The sequence below is a fragment of the Dama dama genome, chromosome 28 (assembly GCF_033118175.1).
Source record: "Dama dama isolate Ldn47 chromosome 28, ASM3311817v1, whole genome shotgun sequence".
Classification (NCBI taxonomy): Eukaryota; Metazoa; Chordata; class Mammalia; order Artiodactyla; family Cervidae; genus Dama; species Dama dama.
The window spans coordinates 40,748,523-40,769,191 of NC_083708.1; the positions used below are offsets into that span (position 1 = coordinate 40,748,523).

A 20,669-nucleotide genomic window follows, 5' to 3' on the forward strand; every position below is an offset into this window, starting at 1 on the left:
GCATTATTAATAGTAGATTAAGTGACCTTTTTTTTTTATATTAAGTCCTCCTATCCAGGAATATGGAGTCTTTTTTATTTAGGTTTTGGCTTATATCTTTTATTAAAATTGCATAGTTTTGTTTCCTATAGCTCCTGTGCCTTCCATTTTTGTTTTCTTTTTTACTTTGGTCTCTGTTATGAATACGATATTTTGTCCATCTCCAGTCTAACTAGACATTGCTTAGTCAGAGGAAAACTATAAATTAAGTTTGATACCTTCACTCAGTCACTAAATTCTCTTGCTAATTCTACTAGCTTTCTCTTTATAGGTTTTTCTAGGAATACAATTGTATCTCCTTGAAAAATAAAGATGATTTTTTTCCAGATGTTTATCCTGGGAAGCTCTTTAGCTGTGTGATTGTGCTGCTATTTTCTGTAGATGCTACTTCACCACAGGCAATTGTTGCTGCTGCCCAAAGCTACTCTGCCATGGCCTCCAATGACACAGCAGCTTTCTAAGTGAATATCCCATGATTGCTTTGTTCGAGTGTCATGGATGACAACACAATACAGTGGTTCTTGGTCTCTCAGGTCTCACATAGTTCAGTTCAAAGAATCATTAAATACATTCTTGAGCTCACTGCTGTAATCATACCTGTCATGTTTCCCTTTGGTCTCTTGCAACAGAGTAAGTATGCCCTTACTCTGGGAGTCCTGTCTGGGCATACTTACTCTGATATTACTCTCACTCTTGGAGAGATACACTCAGAGAACTTCTCTGACCAACTTAATGAGCTTGTTGGGTCACTTTCATTCACATTACCCAATATTATCTTCTTTATAGCATTAATCATATTGGTAGATGTATTAGTTATTGGTTTATTATTTGTCTACCCAAGATAGACCATATATTAATACAAAACAATTAACCTGATGAGATCAGGGAATTTTAATGTCTTCCTCACCCTTTCACCTCTAATATCTAGAGTTGAAAACACCTAGCAGGCCTTCAATAAATACTTGCTTAATGAATGAATGTTGAGTTTTCCTGAAAAGGATCTACATCGTGCTTAAGTAATTTTTTATACCAACTTTTCTGAGCGTTGCTAAAGATCCAGATAATTTTTCAGTTTAAGGGACAAATCAGATTATTTCAAGTGAATGGGTTTTCTGAAACTCAACATATAAAGAAACTCAGAAAGGGTTATGAGACTGTAACAAGACAGATAACTCCCCAGGCAGGGATAGACATCTGTCCTTCTACCTTAATGCTCAAAGTTTGCATTCGTCGGAGATTAACTATGATCTACTTAATTGTTTTGTCGTTTTTCGTTTCTGATAAAGGTTATCTGAATTCCATTTCAAATGCTGCAGCAATATGTTTACCACTTTTTTTTTTTTTTACTGAAACTTTATGGGAGCAGAAGGGGAAAAACTGTAGATCACTCAACCATCTGAAATTCAAGGCAAGTTTCAGCCCATATATTATGTTATCTTGTTTTTGAGGACCGATCAGTCTCCACAAACGGCTTGACCTTACGGTATTATCTTGTGAAGTAGTTTTTAGACCACTCTACCACATTCAGTTTACCAAGCCAGACGCATGTACGGTAAAACTCTCAAATTGATGTCAAAAATCATCACTTGAGGCATTAATTCAAAGTTATCTGGAAAGGCATTTTCAGTGGTTCACAGCAAGACGGTGGATAGGTTGGCATTGAATTAGCGTAGGCAATTTTGCTCTGATTGTGGGCAAACCTCCCCTAGCTCGCCATTTAACTTTTGTCCCCTCGTCTCCCAAGGCCGCGAAGATCTTGTCTAGTGCTCTTTCTACTGCTCCAGGCCGAGGCCGACACGGAACCTGATTCCGCAGCACCTCGGCCTCGGCCCGGCGGGGGCGCGCTCGCCCGGTGCATTGTGGGCTCTGTAGTCCGGCCGGAACTGTCCCCACCTACAAGTTCCAGGAGTGCGCTTCCCCTCCTCTGCCTAGACCCAGTCCCCTTCCGCGGCTTCCGCTGGGTCTCCCGGGTCCCGAGCGCGAAGTTCCGACAGGTCAGCTGTTTCCCTCCAGGGTACTGGAGGCGGAAGCCGGAGGGGCGCGGGGAGGAGCTACGCGCGTGGGGGTGAACGCCCGCTCTACGTGCTCGTTCGCCTTGCGACCGCTGCGCGCGAGCCCGGTGTCCCCGCGGCGGGCAGCAGTAGCGGCGGCGGAGGTGTCGGTAGAACGCGGAGGGGGCGGAGGGAGTCCGCGGCGGCGGCGGCGGCGGCGGCGGCGGCGGCTGCAGCAGCGAAATGGCGGAGACCGTGGCGGACACCCGGCGGCTGATCACCAAGCCGCAGAACCTGAATGACGCCTACGGGCCTCCCAGCAACTTCCTCGAGATCGATGTGAGCAACCCGCAGACAGTGGGGGTCGGCCGGGGCCGCTTCACCACCTACGAGATCAGGGTCAAGGTGAGGCCGTCTTTTCCCCCTACGGAGAGACTCCTTCTGTGGTCCCGGCTGTCCGCCGCGGACCCTGGAGCGCAGACCCTCAGACGGCCACGGCCGCCCAGGCGGGGCCCCCTGCTGACACGGTGGGGCAGACTTGTCCACGGGCGGGGTCCGGGCCAGGGCCCGTCTTCGTGTAGGGCTTCCGAGCAGAGCTTGGATGGGGGCTTGTAGGGTGAGCTGAGGCCAGCACTGGCACTTGAAGAAGGCACTCGGAGAAGAGGGCGTGGGTTGAGCGCCGCTGGCCCCTCAAGCAGCTGATCTGGGAATGACATTTGAGTTGGAAAGGGGTAGATCTTTCGAGAACACAGCCCTTTATCGGGAACGGAGCTATCTATGACTGAGAAAGAGGGTTTGCGCAAAGTTGAAGCCAATCCGGTTTTCTTTTCCTGGAGACTATTCCCCCTACCCCCCACCCCCGAGTTGGCCAAGCCAAGCTGATTCCTTTCAGGCCCTTCCGTGCTACCAAACTCACCTAGATTGTACGGTTTTCTGAACAGAACCTCAAGAAAGTTTACAAAAGCCTGTCAGATTTGGTAGGGCTGAGCCAGGTGAGAAAACGGTGATGGAAAACGATTACCTTAGTATTTTGGGCCACCATCGTGCTAAAGGCTGATGAGTGGGAAGTGTTGCCTGCCTCACAATCAAGACTACCACTGCTTTAAGAAAATCCTGTTCATTTAGGGATCTTGCTCTCCTAATTTCAAGATTTGCACTGCACTGAAGGAAAGAATCAGCTGAAGTAGAACCACATTTATAATTTCATAACCGGTATTTGTTGGCAGTAAGTAATTCAGATGATTTGAAAGATGCTAATTGAGAATAGTGCTTCACTTTCACTCTACTTCAGAATTAAAGAATTTCCTCATGTATGGAAGTATCTTTAAAAATTAGTTACAGTGAAACGAATCCAGCTGCTAATGACAGTAACAAATTACTAAAAATTAAGCCTAAGAATTTGGTTTTCGAGTAATCAAATTTTATGTAACAAGTTACTATTAACATTTAAGTGGAGTAATTTCTCATTAACTTTCTCAATTTTTGTGTGGTAAGATATAACAGAATATACCGTCTTAACCGTATACTTTTAACTGTACAGTTTAGTAACGTTCAGTTTATTCACTGTTGTGAAACTTAAGATACTTAAAAATTATTTACTTATGTGTTGCTATAAAAAATGTAATAATCATCCAACTTAATATATGAAACTAACCTGTTAAATGTTACAAGTCACCCTTGTCTCTCTAAGGATGTGTAAAACGTGTCACAAGCAATCTTGTTACAGCGAAACTGCAGAATCTGAATTCCAGTGTACCTAAGGAAGCATATTGTCACGTAAGCCTAGTGAAAAAAAATGAGGCATTTTTTTCCCCTTAACTTTTGGAATGGTTTTGGATTGTCTTTAATATATCGCAGGTTGTTAACTGAAAAGAACTTCTTTTACTCTCATACACCAGCATATTTTCCTTTATTTCTTGTGCTACAGCAGAGGTTGGTATTCCTGTTTCTAAACTTCCAGAGCTAGTACTTCCTGTCACACAACTGAAGTGGAATCTCCTGCCTACATTTCCTCATTTAATAACTTTGTGTTTGTCATGCTGAGTTCTTACATAGTAAATGGACTTTATGTATAATAACAATTTTTTTTTAAAAATTCATCTTATTTTTATTACCAAATAGCTTATGTGACACTTTAAATTGTGCTTATGGTATTGTTATTTGTATTTTGAAGAAAGTAATCCTTTTTAAGAGTGAGTAATGACAGAGTATACACACCTATACTGGTTTGTTAGATTATGTACACCAGTTTGTTGTGTGTTAATAACTGTTAAGTCATAAGTGCTTGTGCCTTCCAAAAAAATATAATTGAGTTTCTTGTGCTTATGAAATGCCATTGGGGATTCTCTTAATAATGTAATGTGTTAACTTGAAATGCAGGACACCATATAGTAAGATATTAGGACTTATTTTAGCAGCATGTGATTTTTGAGAGTAATTAAGGTACCACTGCCAGTGAGATGAATAGGTGAGTCATTTTGTCATTTATTACTACTTTTCTAAACTGTTCCTTCTCTCCCTAGCCCCTGCTGCTTGCCTTCTGCTGTTGAATTTGACACGTGGCAGACCATTTTATGTTCCAAAGTTTGGGCCCTTAAACTATCCTATGGTTATACTCTAATTTTAGTCTTGAGAAAAATGTTCCATTTTATAGGATCTGATTGAAATTACTCTAATTCACAGAGTAATTTTATCTGGATGGTGGCACTTTAGAATGCAAGTTTCCCAATCTCCATTTATCTTTTGGTTTGAGGGTAGTGTTTAAGACTATTAGGATCTCTTGATTATCTCTGTGCTTTTGAAAATAACTGATACAGTATTAATGTTTTTTAAAATCATTCTAATGGTAGGCATAGCAGAGAGCACCATAAATGATTAAAGGATTTGGAAAGTTCAGGTTCTAGAATTATTTTGGCATATTAAAGAGAAAGCTGAAGGGGAAATTCAGTCACTGTTTATGAAGTTTGTGCTATAATGTGGCTTTAATTTTCTGAAGATTTTAAGTTAATTAAGGTGTATTGTACCTAAAGAAAACTGCTTTGAACCAGAATGAGTTTAAGGATCTTTCTTGAGCTCTGAATTCAAAGAATAACTGAGTAAGGTGCAAAATCTAAGGTCCACTTCCCTTCTGTAAGGTGTGCTAATAATAGTACAGTTGGTTCTTTGTATTTGAGGATGCTGGTTCTGCATATGAGTACTCAACCAACCACAGATCTAAAGTAGTTGGAAAAAAATTCCAGAAAGTCCCAAAAAGCAAAACTTGAATTTGCTGCACACCAGCAGCTCTATATATATAGCATATGCATTGTGTGTTAGGTATTATGAGTAACCTAGAGATGGTTTAAAGTGAAAGAGAGGATGTGCGTAGGTTATATGCAAATACTAAACCGTTTTATATAAGGAACTTGAGCATCTGCAGATTTTAATATGGAGGTGTGTGTGTCCTGGAACCAGATCTCCCATGGATACTGAGAGATGACTGTACCTACCTCAGAGGACTAAATGACATAATGCACATAAATCTCTTTAGCACAGTAATTGGTGCTAAAGTGATTGAGTGCTATAATAGGCACTCAAAAGTTACTTCTTTCTACATACAGCTACTTCTAAATTAAAAGTCACTGATCAGCTGACTACATTCTCTTATGTTAATGTGCAGGTGAGCTACTAAAATCATTGGATTTTTCTTATCAAGAAATCTAATATATTTTGTGTCATTCCATGTGGGAAGTTGTGATGCCATTCAGAATGTAGTAAATTTCACACTTAAGACCAAAAATATTTAATAGAAGTCTCCATATTTTAAGGTGAGGGCTTCCCACATGGTGCTAGTGGTAAAGAATCTGCCTGCCAGTGTAGGAGACCCAAGAGACTCAGGTTCAATTCCTGGGTCGGGAATATCCCTTGGAATAGGAAATGGCACCCGAGTCCAGTATTCTTGCCTGGAAATTCCATGAGCAGAGGAGTCTGGTGGGCTACAGTCCATGGGGTCACAAAGAGTCAGACACAACTGAGCAAGTAAGCACTTAAGCACACACAGACATATTTTAAGGTAGTATGTTTCCTATGATTGTGCTAGTATTGATACTTTTTTTCCAGTTTGAGACCTAATTGACATATAAAATTGTATTTAAGGTATACAGCATAATGATTGCTATATACATATACATAAATGATTACCACAGCAATTTTAGTTAACATTATCACCTCACATGCTTCTAAAAGTAGCTTTTTTAAGTTGAGACATATTGAAACATAAAACTGAATAGTAAAGTTTACTAATAAACTTTGTACCAGGAAAGATAATGAAAGTAGCATCTTGATAGTATTTGCCATTCTAAACTTGTATTGGTGATTCTTCTCTGGATGAGTCCTCTCATTTTAAATTGAGTCATTAATATTCTCATCAGAAATAAATTAATTTTTAGATGTGTTTTTAGGGTTTATGTGAATGAGTTCTTAAAGGGCCAAAATAGTATTTAAAAGAATCAAAGCATTTTGGAACCTAAGGACATCTGCAGAATCTAGGTAGGTTTATCAGTTGACCATGAAAAGTCTGATATATATCTTTGCTGCCAGCTATGGCTGACCTCCAGGATCTCTATCAGGGAAAGGCAGCTTTGAAGAGTCTGTTCTTACCTAACCCATCCCTTAATGTGGGGGGAGTGAGGCAGTGGCAGTTAAAAACTAGCTGTTATATTGTGTTAAGGGATCCTGTTTTATATTGTTCATTTTGGCAGATAAGGGAACCAAGACACAGAAAGACATCTCTTACCCAAAGTGAATCATTGATATCTAACTCGAGTCAGAGTCAGGGCTCCCCTGATGGCTCAAGACAGTAAAGAATCCACCTGCAATGAAGGAGACCTGGATTTGATCCCTGGGTCTGAAAGATCCCCTGGAAAAGAAAAGGGCTACCCACTCCAGTATTCTTGCCTGGAGAATCCCATGGACAGAGGAGCCTGGCGGGCTACAGTCCATGGGGTTGCCAAGAGTCAAACACCACTGAGCGAGTAAGCACGAAGCTCATGTGAGTATCATAGTCAGGGTTGGATTTGACGTATTGTGGTCCTCATTCTGTATTGCTTCACAGCTTCAGTTCATTTAAACAATACATTAAAACCTTTTTTATCCACAGCCTGGTGTTGGGGAACCCTCAAGTTTCTGAACCTTTAGAAGGAAGTCTCAATGTTAGCATCCTTGAGACCTAAGAGTTGACTCTTCATTAATCCACAGTAGATAAGATGCACCCCACAAAAACAAACAGCTGAAAAGAACTTACTGTTGGATTCTGTGCTATGATGAAATCACCCGAAGAAAAAGTGTGTTGTTGACTGGCTCGAAATGCTTTTAAAAGGCAAGCTTCTTCTCATGCATAAGCTGAAAAGTGAGGGGATTTATCACCTGAGTACCTGTTGTATTCAAGACAGTTTGCTATATATATATATAATTTGATCTTTGAGTAATCAAGCAGAGCAAATAATATCTTTGTTTTGCAAATGTGGAAGCTGAAGTTATTGTTGATTCTCATCTCTTGTTCCTCCCTTATTCTTATTTTAGTCCTCCTGAACTACTTATATCTCTCAAATAAGCTGACTTCTATCCAGGCCTTTGCATACACTTCCTCCTCTGTTAAGAACAGTCTTGCTTTAGCAGCCTTATCTGGTTGTCATTACTTGTCCTGCAGAACTCAGCCTTGATTTTACCTTTTTAGAGATTTTGCTGATCCCTGGAATCTAGACTCGATTTGTTCCCTGTGTGTCCTTGTAGCCCTCTTAGGATTATGTTTGTTTGCTTGTATGGGCTTTCCTGATGGCTCAGATGGTAGTCCTGCAATGCAGGAGACTCGGGTTCAATCCCTGGGTCAGGAAGATGCCCTGGGGAAAGGAATGGCTACCCACTCCAGTATTCTCGCTTGGAGAATTCCATGGACAAAGGAGTGTGGTGGGCTCCAGCCCATGGGGGTTGCAAAGAATTGGACATGGCTGAGCAACTTTCACTTTTTTCCCTTTAATTCCTGTTTCTTCTATAACCTTCTAGAGGACGGGGACTGTCATGATCACCGTAACTCAACATCTGACATTGTGCTTGACATGTAGTGGATACTTAGGAATAAATGAAGTTTAGGAAGGTTAAGTAACTTGTCCAAAATCACAGCTATTAAATGGCAAAACTGGGATTTGAATATAGATTTTCTGATCTTGAGAGGCCATATTTTTTCTTTAACCCTCACTGAACATTCGTTATCACGAATGTGATATCACGAATGTGATCAGGAGTTTTTGAAATCCTTTAGATTCTTTTTTAATGGGGTTAGGGTGGGATTTGGGAAGTGGTAATTTAAAAAGCACCCCAGCAAGGGCACCTTACTGATGTGCAGCAAGGATTATACCTGGTGGCACCAGGCTCTCTGTCTCTTCAGATATGACAGGCAACAGAGAAGTATGAAAAAAAATGGAGCACAGTGGTTGGTAGCCTCGATGGGATTTTTAAAAAGGCAAATTCTAGGGTGGTGGGGGAAGGCAAATTCTAGGGTGGTGAATGGAGGGAAGGGAGAAAAAGAAGCAGATCCTTAAATGTAGCAGAGAGGAAAACCAGTGATATTGGCCAAAGATGAAAACTATTTTTAAAGGGGAGACAGTTTAGATACTATATCAAAGCATGCCAACAACTTAGCTTTGGGGGAAGAAGGGGAAGCATTTACTACATTCAACCAAGCCAGATCTTTTCACCCCTGTCTTATACCATCCGTGTCTGTATCCCTGTGTAATAATCATGAAAGTAAACCAGAAATCAGGAAGAGACAAAATTTATATCCATTTAAGAAATCTTTGTATTTTAGTAATATTGCCACTCTATACCTTTAAAGTGGAAAATCTACTAGTGCTTAATTTTCAGGTCTTTTAGTGATTCTATGAGATTTTTCATCTCACCTTCAGAATCATACGTACCAAAAAAAAAGGATTGAAATGTTATTTTTAGATACTTTTATGTTTGTACCATACTATGCTGCTTCCATGTAAGCAGAGCCAGCAGTTTTTTGACTATCAGATAAGAAAGATGGTGTCCAAGAAGATCAATACTGTAATCCTGGTACTGCTGTTTATGGATTGCTTAGTTAAATGATTTAAAGCTTTCAGCCAAATAAAGTGTTCTTTTAAAGAAATATTTAACTTAGAACCTGTGAAATTGGACAGCATGGTAAAATATGACATATGGTCAGTTAAGGTATAGTTTGGACTGTTCTCACAGAGACCTCAAAAACTGAGTTTATTTTTTCGTGTGAAGAAGTCTTGAGCAGTCCAGGGCTGGCATTGTGACTTGACTGTGAGCTTCCCGGTATCACATCCACATTCTAGGCGAGGCGAAGGCACATTTCTGCTCCATTGCCACATTTGGCTACAAAGGAAGCTGCGGAATTTAGTTTAGCTGGGCAGCTGTGTGAAGAAAGGAGGAACAGACACTGTTCTCTGCTTCCACACAGAGGCAAAGAAGTGATTGGGGTCCCTCTTCTAGGGTGTGGCACTGGCAACATTCTCATCTTGTCTTTTTTTTTTTTCTTTGTTTGCTGATGACTGAGATTTCAAAGTTTCGAGGAGGTTTATTTGATTTGTAAGAAATAAAATTTGAGTTCCTGTTAGTTTTGATATCCTTGAATGTAAGTTGGGTTTTTGTTTTTTTATTTTTTATTTTTTTTTTATATAAATAAGTTTGATCCCTTCCAGAGAACATTTTGGTGAGTAGAAAAAGGAGGCAGGCATGAAGACATAGCATGTTCGATAGAAGTATATCATGGGGTCGAGTTTGGGTTAGAAGTATGGAAAATACATGATTAACTTTTTTTTTTTTTTTTTTTGCCTTCAGCGACTTTAGAACTATGTAGGAGGTTTTTCTTAGGACCAGCGTTTTAGTTGATGACATTGAATAATGGAGTATGTTGTTTGAGCCACCTAAATGAGTGAGGTCAGTGTCTTTTACCAGGGAATCATAGGAAGACAAAATAACTTTAATAAAATTAGACTTAAAAAAAAAAAAATTAGACTTAGTGCCTAACAATACTAGAATGATCACTTTCTAATTCTTTGCTCTCTAGACTTTTATAAATGATGTCGCATCTCTGTTTCCTTGGCTTTCCTAAAATGATTCCACACCTGCCACCTATAGCTTGTTTACTTTCCGTTTTTCCCCTTCCTGTCCTTGTGGGATGAGCTTCTCTGTTCTATAGTAAATTTGGAAATTTTAATTCATTTAGAGGAAAAAAGGAGCCTCAAAGTTCCTTTTCTTATGTCTAGTTCTCAATATCTCCTCTTTTGCCATGACATTACGGATCATTTTCATGTGGAAACGAAGATAAAAGTCTTGTTGGCTAGGCGTACTTCTGTGTATCACCAGACCTTTGTTTAAATTTACACTCAAGATTTCCCCCATATTATATAATGGAGAACAGTCTTAAAACACTGATCACTATAGAACAGGGATCGGCAGCTATGGGCTTCCCTATTTAATATTTTATTAGAACAGCATATCTTTTAATATTTTGTTTACATAGTATTTACGACCACTTTTGTACTGAAAGGACAGCGTTGAGTAGTTTCAACAGCCTAAAATATATACTGTCCTGCCATTTGAGATAAAGTTGGCCAATCACTGGTCTGTATTTTATGTAGCTTTGGAGTAGTGGAAAGCAAAGCACTTGGAGAATCTTATTTGATTGTAAAGTGTGGTCCTATTCTTAGGTGCTGAATGAAATAGTAGACACCATTTTTTCCTTCTAAAGGTCGAGTTTTTGCAGAGACACAATCTGACCTTGTGAGTCATTACATCTACTATTCATATTAAGGTCAACCACAAAGAGTTTCAGTTTGTAAAACTAGTTTTCTCGCTTGAAGGCTTGAAGCCTTTTGTAAACTTTGAATATCTAAAGAGAGTTGGGGCTGATAAAAACTGTTAGGTAGCTAGTTCATGGTGGTTTAATTTCAGTTGATAAACTAGTGACAGAACTGAAGGTGGTGCCTGACAAAACTATAGTCTGTTCTAGCCAGGATTGGGGCTTAGATATTTTCTAGCTCAGAATTAATATTTTCATACCATATCATCATTTAATGTTTTGTGTTCTGACATGGTCATTCTCTACATGTTATAGCAGTATGCCATTATTAAATGATTAAATTGGTATTAGTTGAACTACTGATGTGGGTAAGTTTAATGTGTGAATTGTAGAAAAGGATTAAGTTGAAAATTGAGGAACTGTGATATTCGTTCTCAAAATGGAACCATATAGTAAATTGATAGAATTTTTATCTTAGTTTAAAACAGCAGATGATGTTGATATACTTAAGCTGAAATAAATTGTAGAGATTTTCACTTAGATGTTAGATATGGTTCTTATCTGTAATCTGTGTATTTGCCCAGTTTTATTCTCTTAAGACTCTAATCAGTTTTTTCCTAACTACATTTCTTTTTTAGATTCAACTTAACATTTGAGTGGCTGCTGTGGGCCAGTTGTTTTATTGAGCACTTGGAATGCTATGGTTGGATGGCATTACCGACTCAATGGACATGGGTTTGGGTGAACTCCAGGAGTTGGTGATGGACAGGGAGGCCTGGAGTGCTGCGGTTCATGGGGTCACAGAGTCGGACCTGACTGAGCGACTGAACTGAACTGGAATGCTAAGTTTAAAAAGATGTGGTTGCTGCATTTAGAAGTTCACACCAACCTGAAACAGGACTGGATGTTTTCTTTGATCAGTTTTCCCTAAAACTGTCCAATAAATGAACATTTATGAATCACCTAGTACATGCCAGTCCCCGTGCTAATGTATGGCTTGCCCTTAAAGGCAGGAAGCTTATAGACTGGAGGTAGGAAGGTAGGTCAGTTTGAATCCATTCAGTTCAATTTAATGATACTACTTGGTGAAAATAGTCATAATGTGCAGTAGGAACCCAAGCCTGCATGAGGGACCCGGGGTGTAAGGGCAGAGAGAATAGCTGTCTTTTCCATTGTCAATGAGCTGCCAAAGTCACACAGTATTAGTACTGGATTTTGACCACTTTATGCCCTGGGACCTGTTGTTACTGTCTGGGTCAAACGTCTTTCCTTACCTCTTTATTTATGGTTTGTTTTATTTTAAGCATGTCTTGGACAGTTGCTGTGTCTCAGCTGGTATGGTAGGCACTTTCTTCTATGTTTTCTTTGATATAGTTTTAGTTATCTGCCTCTTCTTAGAAACTATAAGGGCTCTTATTTCCAGTTAGAACAGATCATAGAAATAGCCAGGGTCATTCTTATTTAACAGTCATTTCCTGTATCAGCCTGATCATGCTTTGTGATACAGCCATGAAAGTCTACCTGCTGTTCTCCTCTCCCATCTAAGTCAAATGACCTTCTTTATTCCTCCTGCCAAAAGCTCATCCACATATGTAAACATTGTAGACTGGTTTTTCCCAGTAACCAATATTATGCCAGTTGCATAACTAACTACCCCAACTTAATGGCATACAACAGTGATTTATTTCCTACCATTCTGTGGTCTGGCTGGGCAGTTTCTGTGTGCTCATTTGTGCAACTGTTTTGAGCTGGAGAGCTGGCATGTCTGGCTGCCTATCTCCTGGGGCACCTCATTCTCATCCACATGGCCCCTCATTCTCCAGTAGGCTCTACTGACTTTCTTATATGGCAGTCTTAGAATAGCATTCTAAGAGAATGAAGATAGAAAGTTGCAAGACCTCTTGAGTTTTAGGCTTAGAAAATTGCTTGTCACTTCTACCACATTCTCTTGTTCAAAGCAAGTCATAGGCTAGTCTAGATTCAGAGGTGGGGAAATAAACTCCACCTCTCAGATGAAAGTAGCTTCAAAGAATTTGTGGCAACATTATCTACCATACATTACTTGTTAGGAATCTCCAAATGTCATAATTGGTGGCACCTGTGGCTTGGGTTATTGTAGGTGCAGAAATAATAACTCCCCAAAGATTTCTGCTTCCTAATAACTAGAATCTGAATGTGTTAACATATGAGAATGTTACCTTTGGAGATATGATCAAATTAAGGATCATGAGATGGAGAGGTTGTCCCGGATTATCTGGGTGGGTCCAGTATAATCACAAGGGCCCTTATAAGTGAAACAGGTGGGAGAATTAGTCACAGCAGATGTGACAGTGGAAGCAGAGTTTGGAGTGATCTAATCGCTGACTTTGAAGACGAAAGAAAGGACCGTGGGCTGAAGAATGCAAGTAGCCTCCAGAGGCTAGGTAAGACAAGGATGCACATCCCCTAGACCCTCCAGAAGGAATGCAGCCCTAGTGACATCTTGATTTGTCCCAGTGAGACTCATTTCAAACTTCTGACCTCCAAAACTGTAAGCTAATAAATAAGTGTTGTTTTAAGCTACTAAGCTTGTGGTAATTTGTTAAAGCAGCAATGGGAAACGAATAACAATGACATGGCCCTGTCTTAAAGCTAATTTCCAACAGAAGGAAACACAATAGACTCACTCCAAGAGAAAGAGTCAGTGGGGACTGGGCTCAGCCTGATTCTGAGCCTTGGCTATAGGCCACAGCCTTATCTTTCTTGTCTCCATCAGAATCTAGCACCATCAGCTCTCATTATCCCTTGCCTTCTATGCTGCCAAGATGTTTTACCAAAGGCATAGAAAAATACTTTTTCTCATGGAAAAAGTTGAATGTGTTACTTTAATCACCTGTAGAGGATTATTTTTCCAAATTATAGAGAAAATTACTAAAAGACTGTTGCTTTGGCTGTTCATGTGTAAGTCAAAATTAATGCTGCATGACTAGTGTATTTTTTAAAAAGATTGAGTATAAGAGAAATAACCACATAATCTTTGATTCAGTTGTTTGCCCTTGCTGTTGTGATCTAGTGCCTTTGTATAAGAGAGTGCTAACTTCTGAGACTAGACAAGTAATGTTTTGGGTGATGAATATCTTAGCTTATTAGCTCTCGATTAAAATTTAACTTAGAAAAAATTTCCTACTCTATTGTAAGGTCTTTGACCCTCCATAATTTCAAGCTTAGTCTTAAAAACATTAGTATCTTTCATTCACTGCACACCTTAAGAGAAAAGTGTTTTGACCTTTGCAACTTGTGATTCTAGGCCTCAAAGTCTAAAATATATTTAAGGATTTCAAGCAGTGAATGTGTAACTATACAGTTTCTTCTAATGTCACATGATATTGTTTTGTTTCTGTTTTGAGAAGAAACCTGAACCTTAACAAGGCATTCATTCAAAATGAACAAAAACAATCTTTTGAAAACTCCTACATTGATTGTGACAGAATAGATTTTTAAAAATCCAATTATGAAGCCCATAAAAATATGTATCAAACATATGGTACCCAGAGCTTCAAGAATGTCAAAGCTAACAGAGTATTTTAGAAGGATTATAATTATATAGAATCTGATCAAATGAATAAAATTAAAAACTTTATAGGTTGAAGTAGGACATCAGTTATGAATATACTTCAGTGGATTATTTAGAATGTGTATGTTCTTTGATTTACTTTCCTGTAGAACTTCTGATATTTTTGTCCAAAACAACTTTAATACAATAGCCATTCACTATATTGGGCTATTTAAAGTTTAAGATTGGAATTATCAGACATCTCTGTGTCCAGTTTCCTTGGCATTGACATTGACTTGTATGATTTGTCTAGTTGACTATAGCTGATACTGGCCTCAAATATACAGGATGGCTCATATATGAATGCATGACCAGTGCACTCAGCGCTTTTTGACCTGAGATTTTGTTTTGCTTTTTACCTTTTGGTCCTATCTCACTGTTTCTGGTTAGTGGTCACTCATAATCTGGTCACTGTTACCCCTGTGCCAAACTCTAGGTGTAACTGACTTCATACACATCCCATTCTTCATTAAGAGTAGATAGATTTTCTCAATCTGACCAACCAGAGTCCTTATTTTCTTGATAGGACCTTTTTATTATTTTAGGAAACTGAGTATCGTCTGGTTTCAGAGATATCTTAGCAGTTTTTTGATATCAGTATTGCTAGAAATTCTGTATTCTCTGCCGGAGTCCGCAGAGACATTTTGTTGTTTTAATTCATAGTTGCTGTTATTTACTATTGTTATCTCCTACCCTTGCCCTGACATTACATTTTGTTTCTCTCTCTCCATCAGTCTCTATATAGGGCTCGCTACTGCTAATCCACCAGCCGAAGACCTGACCCATATCTCATTTTCTTTTTGAGCTTTAGCTAATAGGTCTGGCATAGTGTTTTAAGTATTCCTCTCAAGCTAGACTTCTCTCGCATTTGATCTAAACATCTGGGACAGTCTTTCCCAGCCTAGTGTTGGTAGAAGGGAACTGGAGGCAGACTGGAGCAGAGGACATTGTGGCAGAAGAACAAAACAACATACTACTGAGGTACTACGTAAGTACTGAGGTACTACATATAGTACCATGTACTACATGGTACTACTTATGTACCATGGACTTTCATTTTTTTTTAGAGCTTCTACTAATTTGGGGGGAAATAATGTTTAATGTATTAATGTACTCTAAGAACACTTGAACTATGAACATGAATTCATGCCTGGTTTTACACTACCTACTAATTGAGTGCCTTTGGGCAGTTAACCTCTCTGAACCTTTTGTCCATCCTAAGATTAAAGTGTTAGGATCTTCCTAAAATTAAATGATGTGTGTTATGGACTTTAAGTACTATCTTGTTTATTTAATACTAGCTGCTGCTGTCATTATCTGAGAATTGGCTTTAGGTTTTTATTGCACTATCAGGAAAAAGAAAAGAGTGCTGATTTCAGCAAAAGATTAGTTTTGTAACATATGTATTACTGGTTCTGCATTTCCCTCCCCCCCCTGCCCCCAAGCACTCTGATTTACCCTTGGAGTGTGCTTAGGAAAGGTCAAAACTCTTTTAAGAATCTGGTTACTCATATTATTAATATTTTTTTTCTTTGAAATTTATTTACTTTTCTTCCCCCCAGCTGTGCTGGGTCTTTGTTGCTACACGCAGGCTTTCTCTAGTTGGAGTGAGCGGGGGCTGCTCTTTGTTGCGGCGCATGGGCTTCTTATTGCAGTGGCTACACTTGTGGAGCGTGGGCTCTAACCACATGGACTTCAGCAGTTGAGGCATGTGGACTCAGTAGTTGCAGCTCGAGGGCTTTGTTGCTCCACATCATGTGGGATCTTCCCCGATCAGGGATTGAACCTGTGTCCCCTGCACTGGCAGGTTTATTTTTAACCACTAGACCATCAGAGAAGGCCAGGTACTCATATTCTTATAGAATGTATTATTTTAAACATGGGAGTTTTGTCAGCGGATGGTAGTGAGGGTTGCACAACAATGAATGTACTTAAAGGTGCAGAACTCTGTACACATAAAATGGTAATTTTTATGTTATGTACATTTTACCACAGTAAAAAAGCATAGAAATGGATAATAGAGGAGGTGGTGGTGGTTTAGTTGCTAGGTCATGTCTGACTCTTTGTGACTCCATAGACAGTAGCCCGTCAGGCTCCTCTGTCCATGGAATTTCCTGGCTAAGAATACTGGAGTGGGTTGCCATTTCCTTCTCCTGTGGGGGAGGGACAGTTATTAAGTTTGTGTCTTCTTTCCTTTCAAGTTACCAAAGCCGAGGAGGAAAACATTTCTTTAAGACTTTTTGCCAAGAATTTCAGTTCTTTTATCTTAAAGTCTGTTTCATCTGATACTTAGACAGCGACTCCAGCTTTCTTATGGTTAGTTGTAAGCTGTATATCATTTCCCATCCTTCCACTTTTAACCTGTTTTTGTTTTTGAATCTTAAGTGTGTCTTTTGTAGACAGGATATAAGTTTTTTATTCACTTTGATAACCTCTGCTTTGTGATTGGCGTATGTAATCCATTTTGTTTTACAATTGTTAAAAAAATTTTTTAATTGAGGTACAGTTCATGTATAATATTATATAAGTTTCAAGGGTACAGCATAGTGATTTACAATTTTTAAAGGCCATATTCCACTTATAGTTATTAAAAAACACTGGCTGCATTCCCTGTGTTGTACGATATACCCTTGTAGCCTATTTACTTTATGCACAGTAGTTTGTACCTCTTAATCCCCTGTCCCTATTTTGCCCTTCCCTTCTTGTCTCTTCCCACTGGTAACTGCTAGTTTGTTCTCTGTGAGTCTGTTCATTAGTTTTATTTTTTATATTGTACATATAAATGGTATCATACAGTATTTGTCTTTGTGTGTCTGACTGACTTAATACCTTCCAAGTCCATTGTTGTCGAAAATGGCAAACTTTGATTATTTTTAAATTTTATTCCATTGTAATAAACACTTAACACACATACATACATACTAAAAACCACATCTTCTTTATACATTCATCTATTGATGGACACTTCCATAATTGCTTCCATAATATGGGAATTGAAAATAATGCTGCTATGAACATTGGAGGGCTTCCCAGGTGGCTCAGGGTAAAGAATCCACCTACCAATGCAAGAGACTCAAGAAATGCAGGTTTGTTCCCTGGGTCGGGAAGATCCCCAGAGTAGGAAATGGCAGCCCACTGCAGTATTCTTGCCTGGTAAATTCCATGGACAGAGGAGCCTGGCAGGCTACAGTCCATGGGGTCTCAATGAATCAGATACAGTTGAGCCCACTCACCCACATGAACATTGGGGTAATTTTCAAATTAGTGTTTTCTTTTTTATCTGATGTTTACCCAGGAGTGGAATTGCTGGGTCTTATGGTAGTAATATTTTTAGTTTTTTGAGAAACCTCCATACTGTTTTCCACAGCAGCTGTACCAATTTATATCCTCACCAACAGTGTACAAGGGTTCCCTTTTCTTCACATCCTTCCCAACATTTGTTATTCGTGGTCTTTTTGACAATAGCCACTCTTAACAGGTGTGAGGTGATATCATTGTGGTTTTAATTTGTGTTACTCTGATAATTAACAGTGTTGGGCATCTTTTCCTGTGCCTATTGGCTTCCTGTGTGTGTGTCCTTGGGAAAATGTCTGATTAGTTTTTCTCATTTTTTAATCAGCTTGTTTGCTTTTTTGCTGTCAAGTTGTGTGAGCTTTTTATGTGTTTTTGAGATTAACCCCTTATTGGTCATTTCATTTGCAAATATTTTCTCCCTTAATCCATTTATTAAAAAAGAAAACCCATTATTTATTTGGCTGTGCCAGGTGTTAGTTGCAGTAAGCGGGACCTTCTATCTTCCTTGCGGTACAGGCGTACTTTTAGTTTAGCAACTCTTAGTTGTTGCATATGGGATCTAGTTCCCTCACCAGGGATCAAACCTGGGGCTCCTGCCTTAGGAGTGTTGAGTCTTAGCCACTAGACCAGTAGGGAAGTCCCTCCATTTATTTTTAATGAAATTACCAGTATGATGGGTTTATTTCTGCCATTTTGATACTTGCTTTCTATATGTCTCATGTTTTTCTCTGTTCCTCCTTTAGTGCTTTCTGTGTTAGATATTTTCTGTTGTACTGTTTAAATGCCTGAGATTCTTTTTACTTCTTAAAAATTATTGTTAGTGTTTGATATTGAAATTACAGTATGCCTCAGCTTTTCACAATGTACTTCAGATTAATACCAACTTAATTCCAGTGAAATAGGAACCTTGGTCCAATACACCTTCTCCTTCCCTTGTGCTATTATTGTCATATATATTACATTTGTATGTGTTAGAATAGTACAATTTTATAATTGTTTTAGGCAATTGTTTTTTTAATCAGCTAAGAGAAGAGAAAAATTTAATTTTTACGGTCTTACATGTTTACATATGTAGTTGCCTTTATTTATTGTTGTTGTTTGGTCACTAAGTCATGTCCAGCTCTTTGTGACCCCATGGACTGCAGCACGACAGGCTTCCCTGTCCTTCACCATCTCCTGGAGTTTGCTCAAATTCACGTCCATTGAGTCAGTGATACTATCTAATAACCATCTCATCCTCTGCAGCCCTCTCCTTTTGCCTTTGATCTTTCCCAGCACCAGGGTCTTTTCCAGTGAGTTGGCTCTTTGCCTCAGGTAGCCAGAGTATTAGAGCTTTAGCTTGAGCATCCTTCCAATGAAGATTCAGGATTGATGTCCTTTAGGATTGACTGGTTTGATCTCCTTGCTGTCCAGGGGACTCTCAAGAGTCTTCTCCAACACCACAGTTCAAAAGCATCAATTCTTCGGGGCTCAGCTTTCTTTATAGTCCAACTCTCACATCTGTACATGACTACTGGAAAAACCATAGCTTTGACCATATGGGCCTTTGTTGGCAAAGCGATGTCTCTGCTTTTTACTATGCTGTCTGGGTTTGTCATAGGTTTCTTTCCAAGGAGCAAGTGTCCTTTAATTTCATGGCTGCAGTTAGCATCCACAGTGATTTTGGAGCCCAAGAAAATAAAGTCTGTTACTGCTTCCACATTTTCTTCTTCTATTTGCCATTAAGTGATAGGACCAGATGCCATGATCTTTGTTTTTTGAATGTTGAGTTTTAACCCAGCTTTTTCACTCTCCTCTTTCATCTTCATCAAGAGGATCTTTAGTTCCCCTTTGCTTTCTGCCATTAGGGTGGTGTCATCTGCATATGTGAGGTTATTGGTACTTCTCCTGGCAATCTTGATTCCAACTTGTGATTCATCCAGCCTGGCATTTCACATGACGTACTCTGCATATAAGTTAACAAGATGACAATATACAGCCTTGATGTACTCCTTTCCCAATTTTGAATCAGTCTGTTGTTCCATGTGAGGTTCTAACTGTTGCTTCTTGTCCTGCCTACAGATTTCTCAGGAGACAGGTGGTCTGTTATTCTCATCTCTTTAAGAATTTTCCACAGTTTGTTGTGATGACTTTAGCATAGTCAGTGAAATAAATGTTTTTCTGAAATCCCCTTGTTTTCTCTATGATCCAACAAATGTTGGTGGTTTGATCTCTGGTTCCTCTCTGCCTTTTCTAAATCCATCTTGTACATCTGGAAATTCTCGGTTCATGTATTGCTGAAGCCTAGCTTGAAAGATTTTGAGCATAACCTTAATTGCATGCTAAATGAGCGCAACCATATTGTAGTTTGAACATTCTTTGGCATTGTCCTTCTTTGATATTGAAATGAAAACTGACCTTTTCCAGTCCTGTGCCCACTGCTGAATTTTCCAAATTGGCTGACATTGAGTACAACACTTTAACAGCATCATGTTTTGGAATTTTAACTAGCTCAGCTAGAATTCCATCACCTCCACTAGCTTTGTTTGTAATAATACGTCCTAAGGCCCACTTGACTTCCCACTCCAGGATGTCTGGCTCTACTTGAGTGACCACATCATCTTGGTTTATCTGGGTTTTTGAGACCTTTTTTGTATAGTTCTTCTGTGTATTCTTCCCAGGGATTGAACCTGGGTTTCCTGCGTTGCAGGCCGATTCTTTACTGTCTGAGCCACCAGGGAAGCCCGAGTGCCTTTCCTGCTGCTCTTTATTTCTTCATGTAGATCCTAGTTACCAGGTGATATCATTTCTTTTCTGCCTGAAAGGCTTTCTTTAGTATTTCTTGTAAGGTAGATATGCTTACTATGAATTCTTAGTCTTTGTTCATCTGGGAATGTCTTATTTAATTTTTATATTTGAAGGATAGTTTTGCTAGATGTATTAGTTT

General features: G+C 39.2%; 1 protein-coding gene across 1 annotated transcript in view; it reads left to right on the top strand.

The window, feature by feature from the left end:
• Positions 1-2,061: 2,061 nt before the first annotated feature.
• The window catches only part of SNX3 (sorting nexin 3), a 45,069-nt gene continuing 26,461 nt past the window's right edge, over positions 2,062-20,669 (top strand). Inside the window, exon 1 of the mRNA XM_061131864.1 lies at positions 2,062-2,435. Coding sequence (XP_060987847.1) covers positions 2,274-2,435 — 162 coding nt within the window. The 5' untranslated portion in view covers positions 2,062-2,273. The remainder of the gene's footprint in view (positions 2,436-20,669) is intronic.